The sequence below is a fragment of the Podarcis vaucheri genome, assembly GCF_965113315.1.
Source record: "Podarcis vaucheri genome assembly, chromosome: 13".
Classification (NCBI taxonomy): domain Eukaryota; kingdom Metazoa; phylum Chordata; class Lepidosauria; order Squamata; family Lacertidae; genus Podarcis; species Podarcis vaucheri.
Window position 1 is genome coordinate 13,532,428 of NC_138751.1, and position 21,046 is coordinate 13,553,473.

General features: G+C 41.4%; 2 protein-coding genes across 2 annotated transcripts; both read right to left on the reverse strand.

The window, feature by feature from the left end:
• Positions 1–6,598: 6,598 nt before the first annotated feature.
• LOC309516864 (vomeronasal type-2 receptor 26-like) lies at positions 6,599–17,121 on the reverse strand. The gene is made up of 5 exons (XM_082195814.1): positions 17,003–17,121; positions 15,815–16,205; positions 15,072–15,299; positions 14,010–14,136; positions 6,599–8,144 (listed from the first exon to the last, which is right to left on the reverse strand). Exons 2-5 carry the CDS (start codon positions 16,037–16,039, stop codon positions 7,249–7,251), a joined length of 1,476 nt encoding a protein of 491 aa, XP_082051940.1. The 5' UTR covers positions 16,040–16,205; positions 17,003–17,121; the 3' UTR covers positions 6,599–7,248.
• Positions 17,122–18,036: 915 nt separating this feature from the next.
• On the reverse strand, positions 18,037–18,975 carry LOC309516480 (olfactory receptor 4K14-like; the record flags this gene model as incomplete). Its single annotated transcript, XM_082195246.1, has 1 exon — positions 18,037–18,975. The coding sequence occupies one exon, from the start codon at positions 18,973–18,975 to the stop codon at positions 18,037–18,039; it is 939 nt and encodes a 312-aa protein (XP_082051372.1).
• Positions 18,976–21,046: the final 2,071 nt, after the last annotated feature.

Sequence of the window (21,046 nt, forward strand, 5' to 3'; positions counted from 1 at the left end):
TCTCCTTGACTGCAAATGCCAAGGCCACGATGTGCTGGTAACCCTTAGGCACCACCCTAGAATGAGAGTTGCAAACTGTATCAGCAGAAACTTCAACAGATCTTTCCTTTTATACAATAGTTAATCATACTGAGTTCAGGGGGGTTTACACTCTGCCCGTTCTACTGTTGAATAGATCTTATCAGTTCTTCCTGATGTTTAGTTGAAATTTGTTGTTACTTTTGTCCCAGTTTTCCAATATTTTAAGGTGTATCTAGAGCAGGGGTTGCGAATGTGGGGCTCATGGGACGTCTTCCCTTACATGTCTGAGGTCTTTTTCTGACACTTACAAAGTCCCTGGTCTCTCTGGTCTCTCTCTGCAGTGACTTCATTTTCGTGAGTCAGTGATCGTCGTTCGAATCCACTAAATTCTATATTTCATAATAAGTGCCTTTCAGTGCTGAAACAAATGTTAGTCTAAGTTCAGAAAATGAAAGCATCAGAACCTTCAGTTTCAGAGCAGGTTTTTAAAAATTCATTCTTACTCACACTCTAGTAGTTCAGATAAAGTCTATCAAAATTTGCTATTCAAAAGGCCTCTCCCAGACACACAAACGTGCATACATTTCAATACATTTATATTCTTTTCTCCATCCAGAAATGCAATTTCTCCTGTATTCTCTTAATTCACAAGAGATTCCTTCCAGTTTTTTGCCCCAGCATAAGTCCCATTCATATCTAAAGTGGATTTCCCTAGGTAAAAGTGTAAAGGTTTGCAGTCTCTGTCATTATTCTGAGGCTGCAACTCTAGGTTTGATCATTACATGGAAGTAATAAATGAGTGGCTTACACAAGCTGTTCAGGCTGCGCTGGTGGGGGTTCCTCAGTGAATGTTGCTGGAGAGGAGAAGAATCCACCATGTGAAACAATCCCACCAATGAGGAACTCTCCTGGCTGATGATATGTGTGAAGTGGATGGTGTGGACCTTGGAGGATGCATTTCACTATGTGTGCCAGACATACATTGTAAGAAATCACTTCCAGCAGCAAGAACACTAAAACCACCATTCTCAATACAAAGGCAACTGTTTGTTCTGCATGGAACCCATGATTTCTCTGGCAATAATATAATTAGTTTCTCCCCCCAAAAAATTTCTCATTTGAACGGTAGTTAAGTTTCTTGAGACGATGCAATCTGGGAGTATGAATGATCAGACTTGTTGATCCCAGACCCTATTTAAATTATTCTGGTTAATTTTAGTATCCTTTCCGTTACTTTTGCAAATGGCCCCTGAAAGTCCAGAGGGAATTTTGAGGAGCAGCAGATTCAATTATAGCCCTGTTAATAACCAAGCTGGAATTTAGTTATTTATTCAATGCTTGCGAACCCCTGTGGAATTGCAGAAGAAAATGTGTTTGTCACATATTCAGAACTATTGTGTTTTATTCCCTTTCAGTGGATAATAAGGGGCCAGTGGTGTATTGGTGAAGTTAGAAGTTCATAATAGAAGACCTTGTAAACAATGGAGACTCCTAAATGTAGTAGGGTGTTGTCAGCATCTTGAAATTTGACTGAGTGGACCTGGATCCACATGAACCATGTGGCAATGGCCCCTCACCACTTTTCCAGGGGGCGACAGTTGTGTTCCCTCACTCTCAGCCTCCTTCCCCAATGGCCTAGGCACACAAATTTACTGGCCTTTGGAGGGGAATTCTCCTTGGCTGGTGGATCTCAAAAAGGAAGGGTCTTTCCAACCCAAAAGGCACCATAAATGGGCCACTCACTGGTGCTGCTTGGAGGGCAGTGCATTGCTGGCTGTGGCTATTGGCTGCTTTCTCGTCTGGCCTGGCAATGAGGCTTAAAAGGGTGTTTGCAGGAGGCTCTCGCAGCACGGCTGGGTGAAGAGCAACACCCTCCCACCCTCCCTTTTTACTTCCATTCACAATTCAAGTCAATTAATTGTCATGCTTATAAAATGTATTTTCCTTTTCAGGTCATGATCTAACAGAGGTTTTCTCCCAAAGCGTCATTCCGTTTAACCACATTATTTTACTTCTGCCTGCTGACCTTACTATGGTTGCTTACGGGTGCCATATTCAGAGCTGGGAATATGCTGCCTATAGACAAATTGGCTGGCCTGGAGGTTTTGCCTTCCTAATAGCAAAACGTCAAAACTTTTGATGGTTAAGCCATTGGGTGGAATCCCAGTCTTCAAGTGTTGGGTGAAGTAGCGCCTCACTAAGTACCGAATGAGTGATGTATTCTGGGTACCCCATTAGCTCTACCTGCACACAAAATTACCTTGAGACCTGCCTGGTTGGTCACCCCAGGTTGAGGGAGATGGAACTGTGTAAAGCCTTCATATTTGTGCCATTTTCTGAACCCATTACCCATATGACTTCACTAGGTACTGGTGCCTAAAGCTCTGTACAGCCTGGGACCTATAAACCTGAAAGATTGTCTAATGTTGTTTTAAAGTGTTTTTAATAGGGTGAAGGATGGGTGATTAATAATTAAATATCCTGGCTGTAACAAACTGGCAACTGCAGGTTCAGGGAACCTGTAGCTGTTTAGACAGAACACTCTCCCTGGATATGGAGAGGCAATTGTTTTTTGAATAAAGGGAATATGTTATTATAGCATAACACACACATCTATACTAAAAATGCAATCTGTGCACAGCAATCAAAGTTTAGTTTATATTTTTTGTGTTATTTCATATATTAAGAAAGGGATGATTTGTCCCCTTTCTCCGCCCCCAGATGACAACAGGAATTGAATCCCGATGTGGGTATAACATTATGTTTGAAGACTGGGAAAGGTTATGGACCACCGGAATGAAATTCACGGCATGTAATGCCTTGAAAGAAAATATTATGAAAATGATATATAGGTGGTACATGACCCCAGTCAAGCTTGCAAAGATATATCACCTGTCTGACAATAAATGTTGGAAATGTAAGGAGGCTGAAGGAACATTCTTTCACCTCTGGTGGACTTGTCCAAAAGTGAAGGCCTTCTGGGAAATGATTTATAATGAATTAAAAAAGGTGTTTAAGTATACCTTCCCCAAGAAACCAGAGGCCTTCCTTCTGGGCATTGTCGGCCAGAAGGTGTTAAAGAAGGATAGAACTTTCTTTATGTACGCAACTACAGCAGCAAGAATTCTCATCGCAAAATACTGGAAGACACAAGATTTACCCACACTGGAAGAGTGGCAGACGCAATTGATGGACTATATGGAACTGGCTGAAATGACTGGCAGAATCCGAGATTTGGGAGAAGAAACAATGGAGGAGGACTGGAAAAAATTTAAGGACTATTTACAAAAATATTATAAGTTATATGAATGTTAAGAACTTGCATGAATTGGAAAATCTAGCTTCAGCAATAAGATTCGGTGTTATGGTAAATTAAGCTATAATTATGAAAGGACTAAAGTTTAAAGTAATATTATACCTATTTTAAAGGTAAAGGTAAAGGTACCCCTGCCCGAACGGGCCAGTCTTGACAGACTCTGGGGTTTGTGCGCCCATCTCACATCTATTGGCCGGGGGCCAGCGCTGTCCGAAGACACTTCCGGGTCACGTGGCCAGCGTGACAACGCTGCTCTGGCGAGCCAGAGCCGCACACGGAACGCCGTTTACCTTCCCGCTGGTAAGCGGTACCTATTTATCTACTTGCCCCCGGGGGTGCTTTCGAACTGCTAGGTGGGCAGGCGCTGGGACCGAGCAGCGGGAGCGCACCCCGCCGCGGGGATTCGAACCGCTGACCTTTCGATCGGCAAGCCCTAGGCGCTGAGGCTTTAGCCCACAGCGCCACCCGCGTCCCATACCTATTTTAGGGTAAAGTAAATTGATAATAAGTATTTTAAACCCAAAATACAATTATTTGAAAGTACAAAAGAATGCACGAAACAAGGTAATAATTTGCTGATACTTTTATTGTAAAGAATGCAGGGTGAGGGAGATGTGGGGAAGTCCAATTGGTTATGGAAAAATGTTCTGGATAGATGGATTTCTGTTTCTTTTTCTTTTCCTTTTCTGTTATCTCTTTTGTATATCTGACTTAACATCTGTACCTGGAAATAAACCCCAATAAAAATATTTTTTTTTTAAAAAAAAAAAGAATCCCGATGGGTGCTGCTTGCATAGGAGCACCATGAAACCAGCTGGATCAAATTCTCCCCTAAACCAGCTGTTAAGCAGTAGTTTCTGAAGGGAACATGGTCATGAAATAGACCCTGACAGTCTTTCCACCCACCACTCAAACCCTGAAAATTCCAGATCACACTGCGTATCTCACCCCATAATGGGACGATCTGTGCCTGTCTTTCCTGAACTTGGCCCAAGCAAAGTCTAAAGTGTGCAATATAAAGAATGACTTCCTTCTCCTTCTTCTTCAAAGCATATATGGTTGGGTTTTGCAAGGGGGTGACACAGATACAGACGACAGAAATCACTTTATCGATCATGAACTGGGCTGATGGAGGCAGGTAAATAAACAAACATACATGGTAACCACAGTGAGGTGAGAAGTGCATGTCAAGGCAGCCTTGATGGTCCCGTCAGAGGGACCCTGGGAGCAGATTGTGTAGAGAATGAATCCATATGAGATGAGCAGGCCAATAAAAGAAACTAGTGACAAAATTCCAGTGTTGGTGACCATCATGACTTCCAAGGGATTTGTGTCCATGCAAGCCAACTTGATGACCAATGGGAGGACACAGAAGAAGCTGTCCACTTGATTTTGCCCACAGAAAGGCACATTAATGATGAAACCCCATTGCACAGTGCCATGGAGGAGCCCACCAGCCTAAGAGTCAAGGAGAAGTGCCATGCAATGAGGCTGGCTCATGAAGCATAACGGAGGAGATGGGAAACTGCCACATACAGGTCAATTGCCATGGCTACCAGCAGGAGCGTCTCACTGCCTACAAACACATGGAGAAAGAATATTTGTGCCATGCAGCTCCGGAAGGAGATGATCTGATGTTGGGCAAGGAAATCCAAGAGAGATCTTGGGATGGCAAAGGAGGATAGGCAGAGGTCCAGGAAAGCCAAGTGACCTAGCAGACAGAACATGGGTGAATCTGAAAGACAGTGATCCTGGAAAATGGCTGAGAAAATGAGAGTGTTGCTGATAGAAGACTGCAAAATTAGTATGGTGTGGTCAGCATCAATGGAATTTGGCTGAGTGGACCTGGATTCACACCAGCCATGTGGTATGTGTGCAATGGCCACTCTTGGCTGTTCTGGGGGATTACAGTTGTGTCCCCTTCCTCTCAGCCTCCTTCCGCAATGGCCTGGGCACACACGTTTGCCCACACCCCCATGGGAAAATGCCTCTGTAACTCTGGAGAGGACCCCACAGTTCATCCAGATGCAGCTGAGGGTGGATAAGATTCCCAAAGTTGCTGAGCCTGACTTTCCAGCTTTTTGGTGAATTTTAATTCTGCATCCAAATGCATTCAGTGATGCTGATGTCTCTGGCTTCTTCTGCAAACTTCAGCATTTTATTTTTTAAATATGTATTCTGCTTCACTTCGGCTAGGGCAGGGGTTGGGGATGTGTGGCACTCCAGATGTTGATGGATTCCAAAACCCACCAACCCCAGTCAGTATGAAAAATGGTCAGCAATGATGAGGGCTGTAGTCTAGCAATATCTGGAGGGCTATAGGCTTCCCATCCCTGCACTAGGGGGATGGAAAGCAGATAGCAAGATAAGAAATAATATGTTTACGGTGTTTTTATATCTGCTGTAAGCCACCCAAAGTGGCTGGGGAAACCCAGCCAGATGGGTGGGTTGTAAATAATAAAATTATTACTATCATTATCATCATTATTTGCCCTACTTCTGTCCATTCCTGTCATCACTTGAATACCTGGACCTTTTGCAAGGGGGGCAAAATCTTATAGACACTCATCAACAAACCTAGTTAGCTTGCTCTATAACAGTACAGATGTCTACTCAGAAACAAGTGTTTTAAGATTTAATGGGCCTTGCTCCCAGAAAAGTGAGCACAAGCTTGCAATGTAGGCTCTGGTTTATGGTTGAAATTAAGAGAAAGCTGTGGCTTTGTGCCCTTAAGAGCTGTATATCAGGAGGTATAATTCAGAGGTTAAGCCTGGATTCTAGAAAGCTGAGGTCCGTTATGGGAATACACATGCAACCTTAAGTCTCTTTGTCCTCTTTGATTCTACTTTCAATCTGATTAAGCTCTGGTTTACTTGTAATCTCCATTCATCATGGTTAGGTCTAATCAATTTTATCTGCTTATCAAACATTTGCTGAAGGATGCCAACAGTCAGTGAAAAACATACTTTCCACAAATACAATACATATTTGTATTAAGAATATAGTGTTCTGATCCATCACTTGTGTTGGTGAAAATAAAACGTTTCAGTTGTGGCTTTGTCGAATGCTTTGCCCAGTGAACTGTGCATGGTTCTTTGTTGCCATCTTTTCCAAGCACCAGGGCAGAAATCTTTCACACTTTCTTATCTAGTTCTCTGAATTTCACCAAGGACTCGATGGCCCTTGTGGTCTCTTCCAACTCTATGATTCTATGAGACCTGATTTAGACAAAATCTTGGGGGGAGGGAACCCAATTCAATAGGCGGTATGTTATTTCACAATACATAGATAATCTATGGAACTTGCTGCCATAGGAAAGAATGGTGGAGACACTGCATTTGCTTTTGGATACGGCTTGAAGGTTTAATCTCACTGTAAACAAGTGGTACAGTGACAATAAAGTATTTCTATTTCCCACAGCAATCTGGTTAGTCAGTGTGAGTACAGGCTACCGTACAAGATGGGCCATTGGCCTGACTCAAGAGAATCATCTTACATTTCTACGATCTTGAGTATGGATAGGTTGAGAATGAAATCTGACGGTGAGCAGTACAGAACAATAGACCATAAATGAATACTCAAATATTCCAGGGCTGCCATAGTACAGTTTCACATTATGCTGAAAGCTGTGAGAATTAAGGCTAGATACAGATTTGCTTACTTGTATATTTTGACAAGAATTGCTCTGAGTCTTCTTGTCAACACATGTTGCAACAGAATAATGTATGTGTAAATGTATGATTGTTTTCCTCAAAGTAAATAAGTCAATTTTACAAAGGAAATTTCAACTATGGGAATTTGGAGTCTAGAAGAAATTATAAAAGGGAGCAGGTGAACTTATATTTCCAAATATTCTACTGTAAACACAGAGAAAAACACAAAATACAGCAGATGACAGGTTTCTCATTCCTTTAATTTTTCTTCCTTATTAGCTGTTCCCTATTGTTCAGCTCAGGCCTGAGAATGATAATGTAAGATTTGGGGAAGAAGATGCAACCCAGCAACCCACCACCGGAGGCTAAGATGGAGAAGATCTCCACAGCTACCATATATTTTCCCTTGGTGCTCAGGTAGGAGGGAATAAAGGACAGCCAAACACTGCAGAAGACCAACATGCTGAAAGTGATAAACTTGGCTTCATTGAAACTGTCTGGTAACTTCCTGGCAAGGAAAGCCACAGCAAAACTTACAGTGGCCAGGCAGCTCATGTAGATGAGGACACAGTAAAACATGGCCACAGACCCTTCATTACATTCTAGTATCATTTGTTCTGTCATTGAATGCATGTCTACATCAGGGTATGGGGGAGAGGTTGCCAGCCACACAGTGCATATGCCTGCTTGAACAATGGAGCAGGAAAGGAGAATGGAGTGGCCTAGTCCTTTCCCCACCCATTTCCTCATCCTGGATTCTGGTTTTGTAGCCATGAAGGCCAAAACCACCATGAAGGTTTTTGCCAGGACACAAGAAACAGCGGTTGAGAAGATGATGCCAAAAGCTGGTTGCCGGAGGAGGCACATCACCTTCTCAGGTCTGCCAATGAAGAGCAAAGCACAAAGGAAGCAGAGCAGGAGAGAGATGAGGAGAGCGTAGGTGAGGTTTCGGTTGTTTGCAATGGGTGTGTTGTGGTGCTTCATAAATATACCTAGTACCAGAACTGTGATCAGGGAAAGGAAAAGAGAGAAGCAGGCTAAACTGATGCCCAAAGGTTCTTCATAAGACAAGAAGCTGATATCCTTGGGTAGGCATGCATCCCGGTTTCTGTTTGGATAGTCTTTGTCTGGGCATTTATGGCTGTTATTCATATCTGGGGGGAAATAAAGAAATTAGCTCATATCACGTAAACTTTCTGAAATGTTTACTTTCTGTCTGAGAAGAAAAGAGCTCTCTTTAAATCAAAACACATCTCTGGAACTGTCTGGTGCTCTGCAAAGTGCTATTACTGATTTTAATTGGTTCAGAGCTGTGTGGTGCCAAAGGCAGAGCCACTAACATATAAATGTTTATTCACACTATCCTTGATGCAGCCTGTGTAAGTCAGAAGGAGTAACAAGGCCCCCTCTAGATATGATTTGAACCACATACCATCCAATTACTCTCAATGCATAGTCATTGTCATTTGATTGGCATATTTAAACTACAGTGGTACCTCAGGTTAAGTACTTAATTCGTTCCTGAGGTCCGTTCTTAACCTGAAACTGTTCTTAATCTAAAGCACCACTTTAGCTAATGGGACCTCCTGCTGCTGCCGTGCTGCCAGAGCCCAATTTCTGTTATCATCCTGAAGCAAAGTTCTTAACCTGAGGACTTCCGGAGGCGGCGCGAAACAGCAATGGCGGTCCTCTTCGCGCTGTGAAGAGGGGCTCCGCAGAAAAGGGTCATCCGCTGCGGCAGAGCGGAGACCCATCAAGAAAAACCACAGGCAGAGTGAGCCTGTGGCCGTGGGACTCGGCGGGCACCAGAAGTCCCCCCGGAAACGAAGGAGGAACCCCATAAGGGGCTCCGGAATGTGAAAGGGGGAGCGGTGCTGTGAGTTCATCGCTCTTTCTGCGGAAGCGAAGCCGCGCGGCTGCTGCTGATGAGCGCTGACCTTTCTTCTTGGAATATCAGATCCTAAACTACAAACCCGTGAGTAGGGAACTTAAAATTACCGGGACTAAATTGCTTAAATTTGGCTGAAAATGGGAGACGCAACCAGGAAGTCCGTCTTCCAATCGTGCTTAAAAGATCAAAGCAAAACCTTTGACAAGCGGGAAGCGCTTTAAAAAAGACTGTAAAAAGTTTGGATTATCGTGCAAATAACTGAGTTTATTTCTGAAAAGTTAAAAGAGACAATTCTGCTGTATTTATACTGGACTTTTGATTGGATTCTTCCTTTTCCTTTTGGATTTACAAATAATTAAGAAATCCTAAGCCTCGGACTGCCAGGCTAAAAAAGAACTGTCAAATTGCTGAAACTGTATTTAATTTTGAAAGTGTTACATGCAAGTGCTACAGATTGGATAGAAACAGAAACTGGTTCTTGCACCTTCTTTGAGACTTGGTTTTAATTTGGGAAAAGCTCTACATGCCAAAGGGAAGCTGAAGGTTCTTTTTAAACCTGTTTTGGACTGCAGGGACTTTAATGGCGGACAAACTTCTTTCTTTCTTCTGAATTACAGTTGTACTCCCCCTAGAGGATTTGGGATTTATAATTGTCTGGGAACTGCATTTTGTTTTGACTCTCTGCTGCCTTGCTGTTTACACTCTGGAACTGCCTTTCCCATGGGACTGTATATAATTTGACCTTGACACATAGACAGGTTTGGAATGAGTGGCACAGGCAAAACAAGACTGGCTAAAACGAAAGCAAGACACTTGGTACAAACAACCTTGACTTCTCAATCACGCAGATCATCTGTCCCAACTGTGTTAGGAATACAAGAAGGGGAAGCTGAGCTGACACTTTCAGAGGATATGGCTGCAGGAGGATCTGAAATAATAATAATAATAATAATTTATTATTTATACCCCGCCCATCTGGCTGGGTTTCCCCAGCCACTCTGGGCGGCTTCCAAAAGAATATTAAAATACAATGATACATCAAACATTAAAAGCTTCCCTAAACAGGGCTGCCTTCAGAGGTCTTCTAAAAGTCTGGTAGTTGTTGTTCTCTTTGACATCTGGTGGGAGGGCGTTCCACAGGGAGGGCGCCACTACCGAGAAGGCCCTCTGCCTGGTTCCCTGTAACTTGGCTTCTCGTAGTGAGTGAAACTGTCTTAAATCAAATTTTGGAACAACTGGCAACTTTAAACAAAAAGGCGGACGAGGATTCGACAAAAATTGACCAAGCTACAGCCTCTATTAACAAACTGACTGATCAAGTTGCTCAGCATACACAAGCAATTGGGAATCTCCAAGTAGCAACTGCAGAAAATCGTAAACTGGCTGAGGAAGCCAATCAAAAAGCAGAGGAAGCCAATAAGAAGGCCAAGGCAATCAAAGTAGAGGTGAAGCCACTGCACAAACAGATTGGTGAACAACAGGCCTACCTGTCTATGGTTGAATTGAGAAATCGGGAAAACAACCTTAGATTGAGAGCTATTCCAGAACTTGAACAGGAAGATTTGATTGGTTATTTGACATCAGAATTTTCAAAGTTCTGGGGTTTAGAAGAAGACAAAGACTTTAAAATTGTAACTGCATTTAGATTGGGAAGAGTGGTGAGGAAGGACAGATCCAGAGACTGTTTGATCATTTTGAGATCTAAGCAAGTGAGAGATAAAATACTAGGCCTACATTTTGGAAAATCACTTGTTATTCAAGGCAAAAGAGCAGAAATCTACAGAGACATACCGAAACAACTTTTGGACCTTAGAGCCACATACACAGAACTAGCAAGACTACTGAGAGGCAACTCAATTCCTTACAGGTGGGAATTCCCCCAAGGATTATCCTTTAACTTCAAAGGAAAGAAAGTTAAAATTAAAACAACAGAAGACCAACAAAAGTTCTTGAACGACCACGAAGAAGACCTTCAAAAGGGAGCAGCAGCATCTTGGCCACCATCTCTGCCTGCACCTGTTCCGACACCTGTACCCTCGGGACCAGAGGACCAAAAAGAAGAGACGCCACCACAGAACTAACAGATTGATCCAGGATGTCCCTGCAGCTTCTTAGCTGGAACATTAATGGCGGGAATTCCCCGGAAAAAAGAAGAAGAATCTTTCATATATTGAAAAAAGAACAATTGGACATTATCTGCTTGCAAGAAACACATGTGACTAGGCTCCATAGAAAGGTGCTAATTAATAAAAGATTAGGCCAAGAATTTATTTCATCGGATAGAGTTAAGAAAAGAGGAGTGGTGATCTACGCAAAGGAGAACCTGTCACCAAAGTTTTTATTCAAAGATGAGCAAGGAAGAATTTTGGCAATTGAGATACAGACACAAGGAGAAAAATTCCTAATATTAGGAATTTATGCACCGAATGAGGGGAAATCAGAATTTTATAAGAAGCTGCATGAGATAATGCTGGACTATCTGGACTATACTAACATCATCATGATGGGAGATATGAATGGGGTGGTATCTACAGACATGGATAAGTCACAAAATCAAAATTTAACAAAAGACGGCAGACTACCTAAAACCTTTTTTTAATTAACTGACAATATGGATTTGATTGATATATGGAGGACAAAGAACCCCTTAGGTAAAGAAGGAACCTTCTTTTCTGAGGCCCATTTGTCATGGACAAGAATCGACCAAATATGGACAACTAGAGGGTTGGCACCTAAGACTAGAAAAGTGGAAATCTGCCCAAAAACTTGCTCCGACCATAACGCCATGAAAGTGGAATTGAGACTTACTCCAATCGGTTCCTTCAGATGGAAAATGAATGACACCCTATTAAGAGATCAGGAGATTGTGAAGAAGGCCCAAAAAACTTTAAAAGACTATTTTGAAATAAATTTGAACACTACGGTGGAAAAGAGAACAATCTGGGACGCAAGTAAAGCAGTCATGAGAGGGTTTCTGATACAACAGAATACGATTAAGATAAGACTCTGGAATGGAAAAAAGGATAAGATCCTAGAGAAGATAAGAGATTGAGAGAAAAAATTGAGATCAAAACCAAAATCGAAAGAGGTTCTGAGAGAAATTAAATTCCATCAAGCACAATATGCGAAATTGATAAATCAAGAAGTTGAATGGAAAATTAAACAAATGAAACAAAGATCATTTGAATCAGCGAACAAGTGTGGGAAACTGCTAGCATGGCAGTTGAAAAAGAGACAAAAATTGAATACTGTTACTAATTTAGAGGTCGAAGGGAGAAACATTCAGAAACCAGAAGAAATTAGAAAGTGTTTCCAGAGATACTTCAAAAAACTCTATATGCACGGGCCGCAGGAAGAGACTGAAATAGACAAATTTTAAAAAATTAATGGATTACCAAAACTAGCTCAGGAAAAGAGAGCAATCCTGAACTACAGAATAACACAACAAGAAATTGAGGGTGCCATTCAGAATATGCAACTAGGCAAATCTCCAGGCCCAGATGGACTTACCTCCAAGTACTACAAGATATTGAAAGACTTTTTGATACAACCATTGATGGAGGTATAGTCAGAAAAGCAATATTTATTGTCTGGACAAAATATAAAGACTTATTAGAAGGTAAGACCCCGAGATGGCTAAGGCTCGAAAAAGACCCAATATGGAGGCTGGCTGGCCGAAATATTGGGAAATAATAGAAAAAATTGGAGACAATTGGAGGTTGCAGAGCTTTGAAAAATTAAAGAATAAGGTGCAAGATTGGTTTCATTACGCTCAAATTCAAGAGGTTTTTAAATTGGACAAAAAAACAGGATTCCAGGTGGAAAAATCGAAACTAGAGACAGAACTGTTAGAACCTAAGACTAAGGTACTTTCAAGAATGTACAACTTGTTGCTTAAATGGAACACTCAGGATGAGACAGTCAAATCAGCCATGATAAAATGGGCTCAGGATATTGGGTATAACATTATGTTTGAAGACTGGGAAAGGTTATGGACCACCGGAATGAAATTCACGGCATGTAATGCCTTGAAGGAAAATATTATGAAAATGATATATAGGTGGTACATGACCCCAGTCAAGCTTGCAAAAATATATCACCTGTCTGATAATAAATGTTGGAAATGTATGGAAGCTGAAGGGACATTCTTTCACCTCTGGTGGACATGTCCAAAAGTGAAGGCCTTTTGGGAAATGATCTATAATGAGTTTAAAAAGGTATTTAAATATACCTTTACTAAGAAACCGGAGGCCTTCCTCTTGGGCATTGTCGGCCAGAGAGTGTCAAAGAAGGACAGAACCTTTTTTATGTATGCGACTACAGCAGCAAGAATACTCATCGCAAAATATTGGAAGACACAAGATTTGCCCACACTGGAAGAATGGCAGACGCAATTGATGGACTACATGGAACTGGCTGAAATGACTGGCAGAATCCGAGACCTGGGAGAAGAAACAATGGAAAAGGACTGGAAAAAATTTAAGGACTATTTACAAAAACAATATAAGTTATATGAATGTTAAAAATTTTCACGATTTGGAAACTATAGCTTCAGCAACTAAAGTTGGGAACTAGGAAATTACATTTCAAGTAAGAAAAGGTTAAATTTTAAGGTAATACTATGTTTAATTTATGCTATAAATAATTGATGGAAAGTATGAAAAATTTGAGGTATAGTATTTGAAAAGTACAAAACAAGGTACGAAACAAGGTAATAATTTGCTGATAATTTTATTATAAAGAATGCAGGGTAGGGGAGATGTGAGGAAGTCCAGTTGGTTATTTGAAAAACGTGTTGGATGGTTGGCTTTTCTTTTTTATTTTCTTCTTCTTTTTCTTGTTTCTTTGTTTCTGACTTCGGTCTATGTCTATAATCTTTGTATCTGAATACTGAATAAAATATTTTTTTAAAAAAGTTATTAACCTGAAGCACTATTTCTGGGTTAGCGGAGTGTGTAACCTGAAGCGTATGTAACCTGAGGTACCACTGAAAGGCAATGATCACAAAGAGGCAGGATAATGCATACAGTAGATTATCTATTTTGAAACGTAAAATCAGCTGTCCTTACAACACCTTTCAATTATTACTGCTGAGTCTGGATCTATTTAATCTATTTATTTCTCCTACCATCCTGGTTTGCAATCTTCCCCTCTGCACATGGGATGCAATCGTAGCAGCAAGGGGGCTGTCCCTCCTTCACTTTCTTGCTGGATCCTGGAAGACATCTCTCAGTACAGACAGAAAGAGGCTGAGTCTATACCATAAATGAAAAAGCAGAAGGTAACTCTTTTTTAAACTTTAAGAAGATAACTCTTTTTTAAAGACTAATGTATCCATTCCTAATGCCCAGGCAGTTGCTCTTACACCTTTCTTCTCAGCTCTCTCCTTCACTCTCTCAATCTTCACCACTTCTCCTGCTTCCTCCTCTTCCACTTATGAACTTAGAAGACTAGCGGTCTCCTGTACCTGCTGCTGTCGGTTCCCATTTTCTTCCTCTGGTATTATTATACCTCCCTTTCCCAACCAGCTCATTCCTCCACCTTTTAGCAAGAAAGGTGAAATCTTGGGGCTTATCTATTAATGCATCCTCTTTAACTCAGTTTGAAATCAGTATTTTGTAAATGTAAAGATATCCTAATTCTTATGTTTATATTAATATAGATTTCTATTTTTACTTAAAATTCACATTGCAGTCTTCCAGAGGAAAGGAGAACCCATTAGTTACTCCAACTAACCATTTATGTGCACTCTCTGATGTAAGATTGTTTCAAGGTCAAACAGATCATCCACTTCACAGTTTCCTGGTCTTTCACCACGTACACCCTCTTGTGCAGGCAAAATAAATGCAGAGGCCCTGATTGGCTGGGGAAAAACCCTGCACTCCTATCTCCAGGCCTTTTCATAGAAAAACTGGTATTTGACCTAGATCAAAGCACCCATATTCACATGAAGGCGCTCTGTGTTCTGTTTTGTATCATCCTTAATAAAATATATTTCCTTAATAAAATATATTCTCCTGTAGTGGCTTCTAGCAGCAAGCTTTTGGCTCTTAATCTGGTACTTGGATGCATTCGTCATGTTCTACACAGTAACTTGCAGTTTAAAAGACAGTGAGTAGACCTGCAGGTGAATGATCATTGCTTATGCAAGATTGAATCTCTTTTGAATTAGCAAACAATGCAACCCTACCTGGTTAAACCAACTGTGCCATGTGATGGCATCTTCATCAAGGAGTAATGATTGGTTTGGAGGAGCCTGTGGATCTATCCTCCCAACTCTCACTCGGTGCAAACTTTGGTTGGCGAATATAATGTAATTGACAATATCCAAGCTAGATGCCGCCTCTCCGTTCTGGTTGATGAAGACCACATCTCCTGCCGTATTGTTAAATGAGATACTTCTCAGAAAGTGATGAATCTAGATTGAATACAGAAGAGGCAATTGTTTGGAAAAGACTGCAGTTCTAATACAAGACTGAGGTATCTTTTTTCCTGTGGGCAGGACCTAGAGCAAGAGGTGGGTGGTGATACAATCAACTGTGAGTAGAGTCAGGTCCAAGGATGGAGAGACCACCAATTTTCTCTCTCCCACATCCCTCTCTCTCCCTCTCCCCTTATTTACAACCTTTCTTTATCTCCCCTGCCCCACACCAATTTCCCTCTGTCCCTCTTCATCTCAGGAGACACAACAGTGGTATGTGACCACCTGCTCTGAGGGAGGATTTGGTGTATATGGGATAGAGAGAATGCTGAGCATCTCTCTCGGCCATGACTACTGCTTGTTATCTGTGAATACAGTGGCATCTCAGTAACCTCCAAACTTCTGTCATACAAAACCTTTTTTTCTCTGAGAGGAATGAGCAACATTTTGGAAACCCATACTTTATCAGAGAATAACAGGTCTCTTCCAGTTGAGGATGTTCAGCCTATTACCTGCCAAAACTGTAGATTCGGATTCTTCCCTCTCCCTCCATACGCCATTCCTCTGTGCCTGAGTCTGGATGTGAACATGGCATGTAAAGCATGGGCCATGGCGTAGACAGCACTGTGGATGCTGTAACTGTGGCCTGTCATGCTCATTTCAAAAAATGATCCAGGAAGGCTCTCCAGCTTCTCTTCTCCGGTGCAAATATTCCCCTCCACCTTGTCTGAAGTCATATCTGGGAACACACATTCAAAGGCCTGTTGCCAGAAGTCCCTGATAAAACCGTCCCCATCTGTGCTGGAAGGGTTTCTGTGCACAACATACTGATAAAATCCTGGAGGGTTTCTAAAGTGAATTTCAAAGGATATAGCACCATTGAATACTCTTGAATCCCAGCTCCTTTGAAAGACAAATGAAGCAAACTCAATCTGGGCAGTTGTTATCCATACTTTACTTTTTATATTGTTTATCATGTCATCATGTTTTGATAGGTATGGAAGCCATCTAAAAGTTGCCATGGAATAAGATTCTCTATTTGTGTTCCTCATCTTAGATTTCTGCATTTGTCCCTATTGGAATTCTTGTGTCATTTTTGTCCCAGTTTTCCAATATTTTAAGGTGTATCTAGAGCAGGGGTTGCTAATGGGGGGCCCATGGGACATCTTCCCTTACATGACTGAGGTCTTTTTCTGACACTTACAAAGTCTCTGGTCTCTCCCTGCAGTGACTTCTTTTTCATGAGTCAGTGATGGTCGTTGGAATTCACTGAATTGTATACTTCATAATAAGTACCTTTCAGTGCTGAAACAAAGCTTAGTCTAAGTTCAGAAAATGAAAGCATAAGGATATTCAGCAACAGATCAGGTTTTTCAAAAATGCGTTCTTACTAACACTCTAGTTCAGATAAGGTCTATAAAAGTTAGCTGATCAAATGGTTCTCCAGGACACATAAACATTCATACATTTCAATACACTTATATTTATTTTTCCTATTGAGAAATGGGAGCTTCTTCAGTATTCTCTTAATTCACAAGACATTCTTATGCATTTTTACATCAGCCTATGTCCCTCTGATTTGCAAAGCTGTTATTCCTAGGTAAATGGGCAGAAGTTTGCAGCCTTAGTCATTATTTTGAGGCTGCAACTCTAGGTTTGATCATTCCACGGATGTAATAAATGAGTGGCTTAGTTCTTACACAAGCTCTTCAGGCAGCGCTGGTGGGGGTTCCTCAGTGAATGTTGCTGGAGAGGAGATGAAGCCACCAGGGGAAACAATGCCACCAATGATGAAATCTCCTGGCTGATGATACGTGTGAAGTGGACCGTGTGGACCTTGGAGCCTACATTTTTCTATGTGAGCTTGACATACATTATAAGAAATCAGTTCCAGCAGCAAGAACACTAAAACCACCATTCTCACTAAAAAACCAACTCTTTGTTCTACACAGAACCCATGATTTCTCAACCAATATTATAATTAGCTTATCCAGGATAAAATTGTATCATTTGAATGGTAGTAACGTTTCCTGAGACGATGCAATCTGGGAGTATGTAAGAACAGACTTGTGGATCCCACACCCTATTAAAATCATTCTGGTTAATTTTGGTTTCTTTTATGTTACTTTTGCAAGTGGCCACTGAAAGTCCACAGGGTTTTTTGAGAAGCAGCAGATTTAATTATAGCCCTGTTAATAACCAAGCTGGAATTTAGTTATTTATTCAATGCTTGTGAACCCCTGTGGAATTGCAGAAGAAAATGTGTTTGTCACATATTCGGAACTATTGTGTTAAATTCCCTTTCAGTGGATAATAAGGGGCCCGTGGTGTATTGGTGAAGTTAGAAGTTCATAATAGAAGACCTTGTAAACAATGGAGACTCCAACATGTAGTACGGTGTTGTCAGCATCTTGAAATTTGACTGAGTGGACCTGGATCCACATCAACCATGTGGCAATGACCCCTCACCACTCTGGGGGGCGACTGTTACATTTCCTCACTCTCAGCTTCCTTCCCCGATGGCCTGGGCACACAAATTTGCTGGCCATTGGAGGGGACTTCTTCTTTGCCATTGGATCTCAAAGGAGAGGGGTCTTTCCAACCCAAAAGGCACCATAAATGGGCCAGTCAGTGGTGCCTCCTGGAGTATATTAATGCATATTAAATAACTGACCATTTGCTATTATTCTGTGACAGACAAAATCAGCTGTTAGAGGTGGCCTCCTCATGCTGTCTAATGTTGGGAATGTCCCTGAGTGGAAATCTGCCCAGAAAGCCTTGCTGAAAGGCTTCTAATGGCAGCCTTTATCTCCTTGTTCTTCAAAGCATAGATGGTTGGGTTTAGCAAGGGGGTGACACAGGTATAGAAGACAGAAAGCACTTTATCAATCATGAACCGGGCTGATGGACGCAAGTAAATAAACAAACAGGGCCCAAAGTACATGGTGACCACAATGAGGTGAGAGGTGCATGTGGAGGCAGCCTTGGTGGTCCCTTCAGAGGGACCCCTGGAGTGGATTGTGTAGAGAATGAATCCATATGAGATGAGCAGGCCAATAAAAGAAACTAGTGACAAAATTCCACTGTTGGTGACCATCATGACCTCCAAGGGATTTGTGTCAATGCAAGCCAACTTGATGACCAATGGGAGATCACAGAAGAAACTGTCCACTTGATTGGGCCCACAGAAAGGCACATTAATAATGAAACCCAGTTGCACAGTGCCATGGAGGAGCCCACCAGCCCATGAAGCAAGGAGAAGTGCCATGCAATGAGGCCGGCTCATAAGTGAGGCATAACGGAGGGGATGGGAAATGGCCACATACCGGTCAATTGCCATGGCTACCAGCAGGAGCATCTCACTCCCTACAAACACATGGAGAAAGAATATTTGTGCCATGCAGCCCTGGAAGGAGATGATCTGATGTTGGGCAATGAAATCCAAGAGATATCTTGGGATGGCAAAGGAGGACAGGCAGAGGTCCAGGAAAGCCAAGTGACCCAGCAGAAAGAACATGGGTGAATCTGAAAGACGGTGATCCCGGAAAATGGCTGAGAAAATGAGAGTGTTGCTGAAGACAGTGGCCATGTGGAGGACGAGGAGGAAGACAAATAAGAAGAGTTGGATTGCCCAGGTTTCAGAAAGGCCAAGCAAGACAAACTCACTCACCATTGTCTGGTTTACACCCAGCATTCTTTTTTTGCGTATCACTGTGAATATTGGAAAGGGAGAAAGGAGACAGTAATGAAATGCTTCCATCACAGTCTTTGGTGAAATCAGCAAAAAGTGCATCTTTGTGTTATCTGTCATTATTCTTTTTTTATTAGTCGTTTTTATTTGATATTCTTTTGTTAGACAGTTACATATTCCGATCCATACTTTAACATATATTAAATATAAAACAAATCCAAACAATATCCACATTTCTTCACCCGTGACATCCCACTACCTCATTGCAGCTTCTTCTTGACTGGGTCCTGAGACTCCAATCCCAGTGGATCATACATTGTTCATAGGAACACCTGAAGGTGACTTATACGGATCAAAGTCATTGCTCCAACTAGCTCACTAATGTTTGCAGTGGAGATGGGGAATCTGAAAGTCTTGTTCCCTTTCCTACACCCACACCCACACACCTGCCTTTCATTGAGGGAGACCTCCAGTCTATTTTACTCAGCACCATAGAAGCCCACTCCTGGGGGCTGTGGGGGCTTCAGCCCCCACAATAAAATATTTGAGGGTGCCATTCTAACACAAAGTTGATGGAAATTGCCATTCAAATGGTTTGTGAGCACTTATGCAAGATGGGGCTTACCTGGGCATCCTCAATATTTTATTCAAGTTGGCAGTTCTGCTCAATACTGTCTACACTGACTGATAGTTTCTTTTCCGTGTTTTAGACACAATAAATTCACAAACTTACCCGGAGATGCCAGGAATCGAACCGCACCAACCGAATGTAAACAGATGCTCTGAACCCCCTCTCCATTTTATCAACTCGGCTAAGATATGCTGCCCTTCTGCCCAAACTTTTGTACACACCCTAACCCACCACTACACCCACCAATTATTTAAATGATCAAAGGTTCCCTATCCTTGATTTAGACACAGGGTTATTGTTTTTTAGGATGATAGGAACCTGCTTTATATTGAATCAGAGTTGGAGTGACAAGGAAATCAAATATGCCACAAAAAAGGCCAAACAATCCGAGGTACAGTTTGCTTAAGTTCATCAGTCTATGTGTCGAAGAACCCACTAGTTTTAGGGACTGGGTAAGAAAGAAATAGCTTCTAAATGGGGACCATATTGAGAGACTTGCAATCATACTCCCTCTTGTTTTGAATAAAAGAAGGGAATTGAATTTTTAAAAACATCTCTACTCAAACAATAAGACATCAAGTACAAATGGGGCATAGCTTTTAAGCTAATTGTATATTGGGATGGAGAATGGAACGCCATAAAATCTATTCAGAATGCTTATGGATTCAAAGAGGCTAGACATTAGTGTATGCAGGGGAAATATGAGAAGGCACTCTGTACCAGGTCTTGTAACTTTAATGGAGAAAAAAAAGATGTATGTCAAATCAATATTTGAAGAATCTGGAAATAATGTAGCAGAAAGTAGATAAACAAAAGAAATAGATGCAGGTTCAAAAAGGAGTCGAATTGCAAAACTTAAACACAAAAACCTAAACTGAGATACAGCAATAACTAACTAACTAACTGAACGGAGTTTCAGAAGTGAAGTAAATTCTCAACAGTTTTTTTTTTTTTGCCCCTCTTCCTTTTTGTCTTTTAAAATTATTTTCTTTTGAGTTATTTTCTTTATTTTGAGTTATCTAAGTTAATTATGAAATTATTTTCTCTGAACACAAAAGTGTGAAATTCCCCTAATAAAAGTTGCTGGTATGCATGTTCATTAGCAAATGAAGAAGCTGGTTTTATTATTTCTTCGGAAACTAGTACAATTCTTGTGTGCGTATGTGTTTGTGTGTGTGTTTTAGCAAGATAGGAAGCTCCTTATACTGTGTCAAACCATCAATCCATTTAGCTCAGTCAGGGTGTCAGACAGGAGAAGATCCACAACCCTTTCTTGAAATGTGGAGGGATTGAACCTGAGACTTGATGCATGCAAAGCAGATGCCGTCCCCTTCTGCAGCTCATCAACTCCTCTAAAATATGCTATCCTTCTGCCTAAAGTTTTGTATGCTCACCAACTATTCCCTTCCTAAGAATCAGTTC